Source organism: Artemia franciscana, chromosome 15 (assembly GCF_032884065.1).
Source record: "Artemia franciscana chromosome 15, ASM3288406v1, whole genome shotgun sequence".
Classification (NCBI taxonomy): domain Eukaryota; kingdom Metazoa; phylum Arthropoda; class Branchiopoda; order Anostraca; family Artemiidae; genus Artemia; species Artemia franciscana.
Window position 1 is genome coordinate 37,955,547 of NC_088877.1, and position 14,135 is coordinate 37,969,681.

Genomic DNA, 14,135 nt, shown 5'->3' on the forward strand with positions numbered 1-14,135 from the left:
CCCCTTTATTTTTAGTAGATCTTTGGATTTTGTGTCCTAGATTTGACTAAAACAAGATGTATGCATAAATATAAACAAAAAGTTAAAACAGAAAACAAAACCAGTGTGTGAATTCCTTTTTTGTTTATTATCATTATAGTAGGCTTGTAACTTGTTTTTGTTGGTTTGTCCTCTGCCACAGCTAATTGTATCGTTTTTTCTGTGACACTTTACCTATATTTCACTAATGTAACAAAGTATTTTCAAAATAAGCTCACATGTCTTTATTTTTCCGTAAAGCAAAGTATATCACTCGTGACCTTTAACCCTACAAGCCGAGATGTTTTGATATATTTTCAGCTTTTTTTGAATATTTAAGTATAATTCTTGAGCTGCATATTATGAATTATTTTTAGACATCTTCATATTTGATTATTTCTATATAAAAATTAAATTATAAACAAGAAAAGTTCAGAAAGCCTATATCCTGAAATTCCTGAGATCTCAAGGCATTAAAATACTATATTCTCCTTTTAGCTGTGAAATCAGGACAAACATCAAAAAAGCAAAGAGAAATTTTGAAGAAGAAGTGAGATTCCACAAGGTCCAAATGAGAGGGAACGAAGAGCCATCAAGTTTGTTTTACTTGCAGCAATTAAGTTCACAGCAAATTTTGACCAATTTACAGTTTGTTCTCTAGTTTAACTTATTTTTATCGTCTTATATTTATTTCATTCGAATTTACGTCTAATTCCTTTTAGAATATTTGCAAGATTTTAGTCTTCAGTTGTATAACGATTTAACTTATATTATTTATTTTAATTTATTATTTTTTTTGTAATGATACTGATAAATGTAAAATATTTTGTAAATTAACCATTTTTGTGTCTGAAGATTGGACTATGAAAAACTTAAACTCTACAAATTATGTATTATTTTTGTTCAGGATAAAATTACGTTGTCGATAATTTTTGTCACTTGTTTGAATATTAAAGGATCTTGAATTGACTCTCCGTCTTCTTTTCACTTATTTTCTTTGTTGAATTTTCTTTTTGCAATTTATTTCAATTTTGTATTCTACACTTCTTCAAACCGTTAGGTATAGCGGTAATAGTAGTCACAGCAGTAGTATAATTAATAATGATAGATGGTAATAAGCTTACCTAAGCTATGGATGTCAGGTGATTGATTTTTCTCAAACGATAATTTTGACAAAAGCTGTGCCTGTCATCATTTTTTCGGGTTCAGGAATTTGCAGCAAGGGATGACAAGCACAGGTCCTGTCAAAATTATCGAAAAGATTTAAAGCAAGTAAGAACTTTAAAGAAGATAATCGAGAAACAAGTTCAAAACCGATTGGATCAGTACGAACAACTAAAATTTGGAAGGAGTAAAAGGTTAGAAAATTTCCTTAAACAAAGTGTTTTAACCTAAAATATTATAAAGAGATTTGCTTGATCTTTAGATGATCATCATTAAAGTCAGCTTTCCAAAATGTTCAAAATAATAATTATGCTTAGATTTTCTAGGTAGGATTGGATTTATAGATTTTGGAGGCCAAAACTCACCTGTTTAGCCAATTTGGCTTAAATTTGTAGTTTTATTTTTGTATGACTATTCTATAGTTGGTCATCATCCTGCAAAATCAGCCGGTAGGCATCATGGCCGGTAGCCATCAGCCGGTAGGCACAAACATTCTAAGAGAGAGAGGATCAGGCTGTGCTTTCTGCACACCTTGTGTGCACACCTTGTGTCGTGGAAAGGTTTTATTTGGAATTTTTCTAATGACTGGCGTTAGTATAGAAAAGTAGACACACAAAAAGCTACAGATGTCATAGTTTTAATTGTCTCTTGAAAACGTAAATAGTACTGATTCATGTGCTTGCGAAGCGAACATTAAGCTTGATTTTCCTTTTGTAATGAAGCATTTTTAATCTGTTTGTTTTGAATACATCTGTGAAAATTTTCCTGAATGAAGTCCAAAGCAGTCTATACTGTTATGTCCTGTGATTGTGTTTAAGCAGTGCCATCTATAACTCAAATCACGTGATATAACCAGTCAATAGACCGAGGGATGTAGACCTAAAAGAAAACAGAAAGGTAATAAAACTTTAAAGTTTAAAGAGTTCTATAAAGAAAGAGGAACTACTAAGGAATAGACAAATAAAAATAATAACTGATGAAAAAGAATAATTTATGTCTTAAATGAAAAATCAGAAAAACTACTCAGGAGGTATAAGGAAAAAAGGGGTTAAAGGGTAAAATACCTTGGGCCAAACCTGTCTTTAGTTGCTTTAAACATTAGAATAAATTATAATCAAGAAGGATTGCAATCCGCCTTTATAAATACAAAAACCTACTTCTCTAGACTCTCTAAAACCTACTTCTCTAGAATGATCCAAATATTTCTCATGAATAGTTTTTGACCTGGTTACGCATATTTGACGACCTCTTATTCGAATTCTAATGGTTTGAGGAATATTTGTATCCATAAGAAGTGAGGGCAAGACTCAGACTGCAAAACTCAGATACCTTAACTCAGTTACGGCTGACCAAATTCGGGCTCAAATCGATGCTTTAAACAAAAAAGAAATGAAAAATTTAGCCGAAATTTCTTATTTGGAAAGAATCAAAATTTATTTTCAAATTTACCATGAGGCGTACCAGGATTTAACATCAGTGTCAAGAGAGGGGGGTCTTGACTAGTTGGACCCAAATAAACTCTGCTGAGGGGAAGGTAAATGCTTGGGTTAGCTCTTTATGCTGAAGTCTTTTACTGTTTTAAGAAGTTGAGAGAAAGAGTCAACCTTTAGCGTAAAGAGCGGGGCGCTGAGGAGGGAATAGCCCCTTTCATATACGGAGTAATTTCTGTCCGTTTTAAGATTTAATGTCGCTCATTACTTTCAGTAAACAAAAAAAACTTGTTTTTTTTATTTAATAGCCTCTAAAGAACAAAAGATTTTGTAGATGTGTCTCTGCTTGAAACATTTTTGATTTACATGTTCTTTTTATTCAAAGTTTCAAAAACGTATTAATGTGTTTTGGTTTATAAAAAAAAAAATTGTATTTTGACGGTTTTGCTTTAAATTTTTAGGCTATAACGTTTTAAAAGCCAATTGGTTGCAAATTTGCTATAGCTATAAATGTAATAAGTATAACTAAATTAATCTAAACTATTATTGATTACATGTTTAAAAAATTCCTTTCCAAAAATCTAATTAATAGATCTTTATCAAGTTTTACCCGGTTCGGCGCACGTTATTTAACCATAGAAAAGTACCTGGCTGGAAAAATGTGTTTTTTTGGGAAAGTATAAAAAGTAAAGTTTTTTAGTTTTGGCGCTTGTTTTTAAGTCATTTGTCGTCTAATTATACTGCAATCAAAAGTATATAGCATAAGTCTTAAGTAAGTGTGGTTTATGTTTTGTTAGGCGTTTTTATAAGTGTTATTGGTTGTCTCGTGCTTGCCCTGAATTTTCAGGTAATACAGTAGTTGAAAGAGAACTTTGGATTTCCTTAGTCTGAACTCGGTCAGGACCAGCGCATACTTGCCTAGGCATTCGGGATCGACTATGGTGGTGCCGATTTGCGGCTGCTATGACTGAGTGTTTTGGACCTGGGGGTCCTAACAAGTGCTAAGGACCCCCGAAAAACATTCATTCCTGACAGTTGACCGCTGGGCTAGTGCAGTCTTCAGTCATAGCGAGGCGAGTGACCAAAAGCATTACATGAATGTAAAACTATCAAACAGTCCATGGTAACGAGCTTTAGTAAGGAGCGACCCAACTCAATAGTAACCGAAACTGTCAAAACGGAATTCTTATAACAATAGTTAGATCACAAGAATTACATTTTGATGATTTTTTTAATTATATGAGTTTCTTCAAGTTAAGTATTACCCATCAAAAGTTACGAGCCTGAGGAAATTTGCCGTATTTTTGAAAATAGGGGGAAACACCCCTTAAAAGGTCATATAATCCTAACAAAAATCACATCATCAGATTTAGCGTATCAGAGAACCCTATAGTAGAAGTTTCAAGCTCCTATCTATGAAAATGTGGAATTTTGTATTTTTAGCCACAAGACAGATCAAGGATGCGTGTTTATTTGTTTTTTATTCTTTGCTGTTTTTTCCCCAGGGTTGATCGTATCGATCCAATGGTCTTATAATGCCACAAAAGGGCTCAATCCAACAGCAATTGAAAGTTCTAGTGCCCTTTTTAAGTGACCAAAAAAATGGAGGGCACCTAGGCCCCCTCCCACCCTCATCTTTTCCAAAGTCACCGGATCAGAATTCTGAAGTAGCCATTTTATTCAACATAGTAAAAAATCTAATAACTATGTCTTTGCGGACAACTTACTCCCCCACAGTCCCTGTGGGAGGGGCTATAAGTTACAAACTTTAACCAGTTTTTACATACTGTAATGGTTATTGGGAAGTGTACAGACGCTTTCAGGGGGATTTTTTAGGTTGGGAGAGGGGTTGAAGAGAGGGGGTTATGTAGAGGGAACTTTTCATGGAGTAATCTGTCATAGTGGAAGAAAATTTCCATTAAGGGGTGCAGGATTTCTTAGCATTTTTTTTTTAACAATGAAAAAATAAATTTAAAAAGTTTTTTCAACTGAAAGTAAATAGCAGAATTAAAACGAACAGAAATTATTACCCATATGAGGGGTTCACCACCTGCTCATACCTTGCTCTTTACGCTAAAGTAATATTATTAATTTCAACTATTTATTTTACGGCCTTTGTGACTCAGGGGTAATTCTTAAGGAATTGGAACACAATTTAAGCTTTAGTGTCAATAGCGAGGTATTGATGAGAGGGTGAGACCCCTTATATAAGTAATAAAAACATACGAATATAGAAGTTCGTTAAGCAAGCTAATTCGTAAGTTACGTATATATTTACTAATCACAATATTCATAAAAAATTAAAAGTTCTAGCTGCCTTTTATAATAACCAAAATATTGGAGGCTAATTAGGTCTACTCCCTCGCTCCTTTTTTCTCAAAATCGTCCGATCAAAACTATGAGAAAGCCATTTAGCCAAAAAAATAAATTAATAAGCAAATTTCGTTTCAATTATTCATCTGCGGAGAGCCAAATCAAAACATGCATTAATTCAAAAACGTTCTGAAATTAAATAAAAATAACAAGTATTTTTAACTGACAGTAAGGAGTAACATTAAAACTTAAAACAGACAGAAATTACTCCGTATATGAAAGGGGCTGTTCCCTCCTCAACGCCCTCCTCTTTACGTTAAAATTTTTTACACAAATAATGTGTTTATTTAAAATTTTAATCATAGTATGTATTCATAGTCTTTCCAGGCTTTAATTTTGACATCTCGAATTCGGAATTTTACTTTTGTTTCAGCTGCTGGCCGATCTACAGACGCAAACAGGTGAAAAATAAACAAACTTAAATAATCTACGTAAACAGGACGCATAATATATGATGAACATAAACAGGTAAATAAAACTAATATAGGGTTTACACGAAGAAAAAAAAAACAAGAGGGAAAATTAACAAATAGAAAAAAAAAATTCAGCGTAGCCTATAAACTCATTCATCAGACCATAGGAATTTCCCTGCTGTCATGAGGCACATTTCTGGAACGGATAGGGGGTTAAAAACATTTAAAAACAACATATTAGGGCCACCTCTTCTAAAAAGTGGGATCCTTTATGATCAGTAATAAGGGAAAATTCTCAAGTCACCTCCTTCTCTCCCTATGTGCCATCACAAATGGCTATCGGGGTCTAACAATCTAAAAGCTATGAAGTCTGTCCCCCCTAGATGAATTTTTATCCCGCATTATTACTTAAAATTCTTTCATGGCTAGAGGCAAGTGTCTAAACTGGGAGGCAGGGGTTTGATTCAAATCAGGGAAGTTTTTTTCATTTTCACTAAAAAGGAGAAAGAATTTTATTTATTTATTTTTGAGCTTACCCTTCCCTAAAGAGGATCATATGGATACCCATATGTAAGGGGAATTCACAAAAGAATGCTTCTCAGATCAGGGTTGCTCATTTTCCAAATCTAATGGAAGTACCTCATTTTTTTCAATAATTAGCATGATTTTCGTTTCAATTACAATAATTCAATAACAAGACATATCTTTATTTGTGTGGTCTTTATTTATCCAAACAAAGAGTTCTAGCTGTGTGGAAAAAACACGATTTTAGCGAATTATTTTTTTTTTCGAGTGACCGAACGATGGGGGAGACTACAGCCCTCCTTTTGAGAATTGTGTTTGTTATTGGCTTTGTCTTTGTCTATAAAATACTGATTCGGTCATGGAATAAAGATTAAATAATTCAATAAATACTTATTTTAAAGAAGAACAGAGTTAAAAACTGTATTTCCGTAAAATCTAGAACACGCTATAGAAGCTAATTGTGGCTGATCACATTCAAACATGATGAAAACGTATTACTTTAGTTTATGGTAAAATGTAATTTAGGCTACACATTTGTACATCAGAAAGGTGGCGGGGGGCTTAAAATAACTTAACATAATTTTGCCCCCACAAACCATCCCTCATTTGCAAATATACAGCCCAGATTATACATTTTAATGAATTCTGTCATCGTTCACATATCGTTGTGACTGTGAAACCAGTTTTTTTAGATCTTGCATTCAGAAAGCTTCTAGACTGTGTTCTGGATTGCACGGGACTACCTTAAAAATAAATAAATTTAACTTATTTATTAAATAAATAAAAATAAATAATAAATAAATAAATTTAACCTTCAATTGCAGCTTCAATAATTTTATCAGCTGTTCCCGTCGTTTCCTCATCCTGTATTTGACAGCTGTTAGTGTACTGTATGTCCCCCCAAAAATTTCCCTAAAATTAAAATTCCGTTTAATCCCTAAAATTAATTCTTTCAAAGTATCATCATTAATAATATAACTGTTGAAATCTTCAAACAAAACTGAAATGGATTGACATAAGAGAAATCTTCACAGATCTTGTATTTTACAGCAATGTTCACTGTTGCAGCTTGTTGATTATTGCTAAAACTATCAAAAGTGATGTCAGTCTATTGCACTTCGTCAACAGAATATTTTAGACTAGAAGAAGTAGGGATTGATGTGGATTCCTCGGCAGCTAACGGTGGCTGAATACAAACATAACATGTCTTTAAGCATAAAACACTCATGCTGGGACACAAGGAGGAACTATGGAAAAATTTCTTCATTGAGACTGATCAAAATGTCAGGTCTAGAATAATTTTGTCAGGTTTTGCCTATTTTATACAGAGGAGTAGTACTATGCAAATACTATTTATGAACAGAGGATGTGATATGCCATATTATGCAGAGCTTTAATTAAATGAAAATAAGCTCTAATATGGCAACCATTTGCTCACAAAATCCAAAACTTAAGGCCGTGATTAAGTGAACTTGAAAATATCGAGCTTCAAAATTGAAGTTGGGGTAGCCTTCTGTCTCTCAATTCTCTAGAGACCGTTGGTGGTCAAAACTTCAAATAGCAGCAATTATCAAGTCTTGTCAAAGGTTTTGACAGACAGCTTCCTTTGGCGAGATGCTTCAGCCGAGAAATATTAATATATTTGGCTGCGTCTTGCAAAGCTTGGTTACCGACCAAGGGAGAAGAGAAAATGAGCAAAAGAGCACTATCATTCTCAAGTACAAAGTGCCCATGTATATGCAACTGTGACGGCATTCATAGAGTGCATTTTAAAATTTATTGTTTTTTCCACTTTTTTTCCTAGGGATAGGCTATTTAAAATACCTCAGTTGATTAATTCGAAACTAAACACTGAACTTAGTTGAAAGCTTTCTTCGAGGATTCTTAGAAAACCAATGGTTTCTTACAAATTAAATTAAAAAAAAATGACTGAAAGTAAGGAGTGACATTAAAACTTAAAACGAACAGAGATTACTTCGTATATGAAAGGGACTACTTCCTCGTGAACGCCCCGCTCTTTATGCTGAAGTTTTTTACTGTTTTAAAAAATAGAGTTAAGAGAAAGAGTCAGACTTTAGCGGGAAGAGCGGGGCGTTGATGAGGAAGCAGCCCCTTTCATATATGAAGTAATTTCTGTTCGTTTCATGTTTTAATGTCACTTCTTACTTTAAGTTAAAAAACACTTGTTTTTATTTAATTTAATTTCTGAACGTTTTTTAATCAATGCATGTTTTGATTTATGCTATCCGCAGATGAATAATTAAAACGAAATTTGCATATTTATTTTTTGGCTAAATGGCTTTCTCATAGTTTTGATCGAATGATTTTGAGAAAAAAAAGGAGCGGGGAAGGAGGTCTAGTTACCCTCCGATTATTTGGTTACCTAAAAAGGCAACTAGAACTTTAAATAAATTTTATTAGTTAAAGATATACGTAACTTACAAATTAGCTTACGTAAGGAACTTCTGTATTCTCATATTTTTATTACATATATGAGGGGGTTCACCCCCTCGTCAGTACCTCGCTCTTCACGCTAAAGCTTAAATTTTGTCCCGATTTCTTAACAATGACCCCTGAATCACAAAAGCCGTAGAATAAATAGTTGAAATTTCTAAAAATACTTTAGCATAAAGAGCGAGGTATTGGGAGGAGGTGAGCCCCTCATATGCGTAATAATTTCTGTTCCTTTTAAGTTTTAATGCTGTTCCTTACTTTCAGTTGAAAAGACTTCGTCATATTTATTTTTTCATTGTTTTTTTAAATAATGCTAGAAAATCCTGCACTCCCTTCATGGAAATTTTCTTCCCCCATGGGGGAAGAAATTCCCCCATGGAAAGTTCCTCCATGAAAAGTTCCTCCAGCATATCCCTCTCTTCTCAACCCCTGCCCCCAACCAAATGAAAACGCCCCTGAAAACATCTGTACACTTCCCAATAATCATTACTATATGTTAGCACTGGTCAGTGTTTGTAACTTGTAGCCCCTCCCACGGGGACTGTGGGGGAGTAAGTCGTCCCAAAAGACACAGTTATAAGGATTTTCGACTACGCTGAATAAAATGGCTATTTTGCAACATTCTAGGACCACTGGGTCGATTCGATCACCCCTGAAAAAAAAATAAACACGCATATGTGATCTGCCTTCTGACAAAAAATACAAAATTCCACATTTTGGTGGATGGGAGCTTGAAACTTCTACAGTAGGGTTCTATGACTTTTAGGGGTTGTTTCCCCCTATTTTCTAAAATAAAGCAAATTTTCTCAGGCTTGTAACTTTTGATGGGTAAGACTAAACTTGATGTAGCTTATATATTTAAAATCAGCATTAAAATGCCATTCTTCTGATGTAGCTATTGGTATCAAAATTCCATTTTTTAGAGTTTTGGTTACTATTGAGCCGGGTCGCTCTTTACTACAGTTTGTTACCACGAACTGTTTGATAAAGTTGGAGGACAAGCAATATAAACAAAGGTATTTTATTTCAAATGAAAATACAATTAAGTATGTAAATACAAAGAAGGATAGAATGTAAGGAAAATGAATTTTCCTGTTACCGGTACGAGACGATTAATCTTATAGGTATATATTAATCTCTCGTATTGCAAGCCCCCGTGGAACTCTGGGATCAAAGCATCCATGAAGAATCCTTTTAGCTTGGGAAAAATCTTATCGGCCCAAAAGCCTGGATCGCGGTCTATCTTTTCAATGTAGAAGTCTTTCTGGGTAAAAATCATGAAAAAGCAAGTATCTAGATGAACACATTCAAGCTGACATTGTACTTGTTAAAAGTAGTCGTGGCCTCGTTTGAGGTTGACTAGTCCATTCTTTCCAACTTCCATGCCACAGTCCGCCTTAGCCTCTTTTTGATTCTTTATCCACTCGCCTATCCCGAAATTGTTCGCAGTTTCGCAGTTGCATACCTCGCTTTGATTTAATTTTCCCCATGATTTAAGCTTTGTGTGCACAACTTTACGGAAGGCTCCTGACTATTTCCCATTTCTAGGTTTCTTCATTGCATTGAAATAATTTATGAAAGTTTCACACTCTATAAACAAGCAGCTGATTATACCGGCTTGTCATTTTGGTCTCTAGGGGGTATTATCGGCGATCTGAAACGATTCTTTCTGGCAACCGACTTGTAAAAATTTCAGGTCACTGAAAATATTCTAGGGGACTGTTAGAAAACAGGAAAATACATCGAAAAATGGTTCCAATCATCTTACAGATTATTGTTTTCTGCTCATGATAGTACCGATTTTGTTCCAAAAGCAATATCCTTTATAGAGTACAGTTGTGAAAAAGACCTAGACATTTTCTAAGATTTCTAAGCAATTAGAGGAATAGAGCAAAATCCTTTCAAACATTTTGTAGCATCTTCAAGAAGCTATGGCCTGATATTAAAAGCGGCATCTTCCGCCAATGAATACTTGAGTACTTTTTAAATATAAATTTTCAATTTAACATGGGATTTTCGAGTTCCATCAGTTCACTTAATCACGGCCTTAAATTAATGATTTTTGCACTTCTCACACATTTCTTTTCTATTGTACAAATCCCATTAAAAACAACAACGCTGTAGACCACCGCTTTACCAAGAAAGCAAACTCAAATCTTTTGAAAGCCAAAAAACGAAAGATATCGATTCCTTCGTCTCTGTGCCATACCAACACTCGAAAACAGTTTTTTGACAGTAAAAATTAGTTCAAATGTTGAGTTTTTCAGCCCCGTTGCAACAGCACAAACCTGAAATATCATTTCGATAGCCTAAAGAAGTTGAGATTTTAAATTGCCCCTTCTTGTTATTACGAAACGTAGGTTTTCGCCTCCCAGTTGGCTTTTTTTGTAATACACACAGATTCCTTTAATGCATATTTTTAGCTGGTATGCGTTATCAATAAGATCTAACAGCGACCACCCAAAGTAACTGAAACTTTGATTGAAACTTGTTTGTGAAAAGAAACAGTCTTAACAATTAACTACTAAAAACCAATTACAAAAATAACTTTCGTCCCAACCCCAACCATAGCAAGCAGTCCCAATCCCTAATTTGCCACTACGTTAGGGAGGGGCACGCACCCCGACCTGGGTCTGCCTTTGGTGGATAGAAAACCATCATGTTCTTCATATTCCTTAGAGAATATGGAAATAGGAACTTTAATATGAGTGTATCTGCGTGTATGTAGGTTTATATATATATATATATATATATATATATATATATATATATATATATATATATATATATATATATATATATATAAGTTGTTTGTCTGTCTACTGACGTCATGTTTGTCAACTGACGTATCTATCTTATCTTCTATATATATAAAAATAAGTTGTCTGTGTGTGTGTCGAGTGACGTCATGTTTGTCGACTGACGTCATTATAAGGATTGAGCTGTATGCGTCATGAAGTTGTTTTTCGATTGACGTCATGTTTGTCAACTGATGAAATTACATACCGGGACACAAATGACGACCGGGACACAGGGAATATAAATGACGACCGGGAACCTCAAAGAGAAATTACAGACTGGGACACCCGGACACAAATCACGACCGGGACACAGGGAATATAAATGACAACCGGGACACATGGACACAACTACAACGGGGACGCCGGGGGCACAGGCGGGATATATAAATGACGACCGGGACACAGGGATTGTTCGAATAGAAATTACAGACCGGGACACAAATGACGACCAGGACACCGGGACACAGGGAATATAAATGACGACCGGGACACTCAAAGGGAAATTTCAAACTGGGACACCGGGACACAAATGACGACCGGAACACAGGGAATATAAATGACGACCGGGACACAGAAACACATCATTAGAATAATGAGGTATAGATCTGAATACGGATTGTTTTTCCCATGGACAATTATATGTTGCATGTTCAAGAGTCAGTAAACCTTACAATCTATTTATATATATATATATATCTATTCACAGGTGGGACACAGGGACACAACTACAATGGCGCGTAACTAATATGGCGCGTAACGACTTACGCGCGGGGGGGGGGGGCTTGGGGGGCGCGAAGAGCCCCACCAACTAGGTGTTGGGGTGGCGCAAAGTGCCACCCCAACAGCTAGTATATATATAAAAATAAGTTGTCTGTCTGTGTGTCTGTCGACTGAGGTCATGTCATCATGTCATGTCGTCATGAAGATAGTTGTCGTCATGTTTCTTATGACGATGACGTCATTAAAGGTATTTAAGAAAATCGTTCAAAGACAAATTTTTAATTGTAAGAAGATCGTGGACGGAAAAACGTTTAATTGTAAAATGACTGAAGAACCTACAATGGCAACAGCCGAGGAAGCTGCTCAAAAGACAAATTTTTAATTGTAAGAAGATCGTGGACGGAAAAATGTTTAATTGTAAAATGACTGAAGAACCTACAATGGCAACAGCCGCGGTAGCTGCTCAAAGATACTATGCCAAAAAACTTGCGGCTGATAGAGAAAGTAAGAAAAGAAAGCGTGCCGAGGAAAAAATAAAAAAAGGAAAAAAACTGAAAAATAAAGGAGAAAAACAAAACTAAAAAATAAAAATAAAAAAACTGAAAAGGTAAAAACTCCAAAAAAAACTAAAAAGAAAAAAAACTAAAAAAAGGTAAAAACCAAAAAAAAACTAAAAAGAAAAAAGGGGAAAAACAAAAAAAATTATTTCATCATATACCAATTCAAAAACAAATAATAATAATAATAATTTATTTATAACCCACAAAGTACATTAAACTGTGGAGTAAACACACAAAAAAAGAAAAAACAAGACAAAAAACATAACAACATAAATAACATAGCAGCATAACAACATACAACATAAATAAATTACCTCCATTCAAAAAATGGCCAAAGAGGGTCAAAAACACCGATCATTTGCCGAGTTTTAAGACATATATCTTTAGATAAATGTTTCAGTCGCGAGGGCGCATCAACGATGTCAAATTTAGAGACGACTGTATGATCCCGATACCACCGAGGCAGACGCAGCAAATACTTGCAATACTTAAAATATCCTAAGCGGTATTTTCTTTGTATCCTTCTTGCGAAGGAGGAATGCAAAACCACAAAGATAAAAAACAGCAGGGGCACAAAAACTAGAATAAAGACGGCATAGTCCATTTCGGTTATACCGACCACGATTTGGTGAAATTTTCGCGTATCCAACCCGCATACTTTTCAGCACGCTGGACGTAATAGTGGAGCAAGTAGACGAACGTGACGTGGAAAAAGAGAGTCCCAACCATTTAATACTTGCTGAACATGGTATAGTTGAAGAACCCAAACAAAGAGGTGATGCTGGTGGAGGACTCCCAAAACACAAAAACTCACATTTGGAGGCATTAACTGAAAGGCCTACTGTGGATAGTGCGGCTGAAAGCCAGTAGAAGTTGGTAATTAGACCATTTTTTGTACGGCTAAGAAGCAGAACATCATCAGCATACGCAACGTGACTAATGCCTAAATTATCATTGTAAAAAATTGACGGTTGAAGACATTGGAGACACGAAGCTAAAACACATTTAAAAATGCTCGGGGATAACACGGCACCTTGCCTAACGCCTTTTTTAACAGGAATATACTCCCCTACCGTACCATTCCACTTCACCCTAACTGAAGAATTAGCATACCAATACTTAAGCACGGAAACAATAGAAATGTTAACACCCGAGGCTGCTGGAGAAAACAAAGCATTTGAATGAATTACATTATCAAAATCACTTGATATGTCAACAGTCAAACAATACAGGGGACTTTTTTGAGCAACAGCTTGTTTCATTAGCCGACCCACAATATGGTGAGCTTGAAAACAGCCCGTACCTTTTCTAAAACCAAGCTGGAAGGGTGTAAAATTGCACTTGGAGTTAATGGCCGGTAGCAGTACATATTCAAATAGCTTACTAACAAAACAAGACACAGGGATAGGACGATAATTAGAGCAAGCACTGGGGTCCTTACCCCTCTTGACTATGGGAGATATACAACCGGACAAAAAAGTATCTGGCACAACGGACTGTGCCAAAAACATCTGATACAATAACTGCAAATGCTTCAGCAGTTCAGGACAATCATAAGCAAAAAACTTGAAGCAAAGACCATCACTATCGAGAGACTCAGACTTATTCACTTGCATAAGAGCTCGGAGTATAACACCAGATTCCACCGACAACACTTGAGATTGGTTGATACGAATC

The 14,135-nt window shown here is 35.2% G+C and overlaps 1 protein-coding gene across 1 annotated transcript in view; it reads right to left on the reverse strand.

Annotated features, from left to right (window-relative positions):
* Positions 1-1,803: 1,803 nt before the first annotated feature.
* The window catches only part of LOC136036437 (uncharacterized), a 53,418-nt gene continuing 41,086 nt past the window's right edge, over positions 1,804-14,135 (reverse strand). Inside the window, exons 4-5 of the mRNA XM_065718672.1 lie at positions 6,736-6,835; positions 1,804-2,061 (exon numbers count right to left, since the gene is read on the reverse strand). Coding sequence (XP_065574744.1) covers positions 6,804-6,835 — 32 coding nt within the window. The 3' untranslated portion in view covers positions 1,804-2,061; positions 6,736-6,803. The remainder of the gene's footprint in view (positions 2,062-6,735; positions 6,836-14,135) is intronic.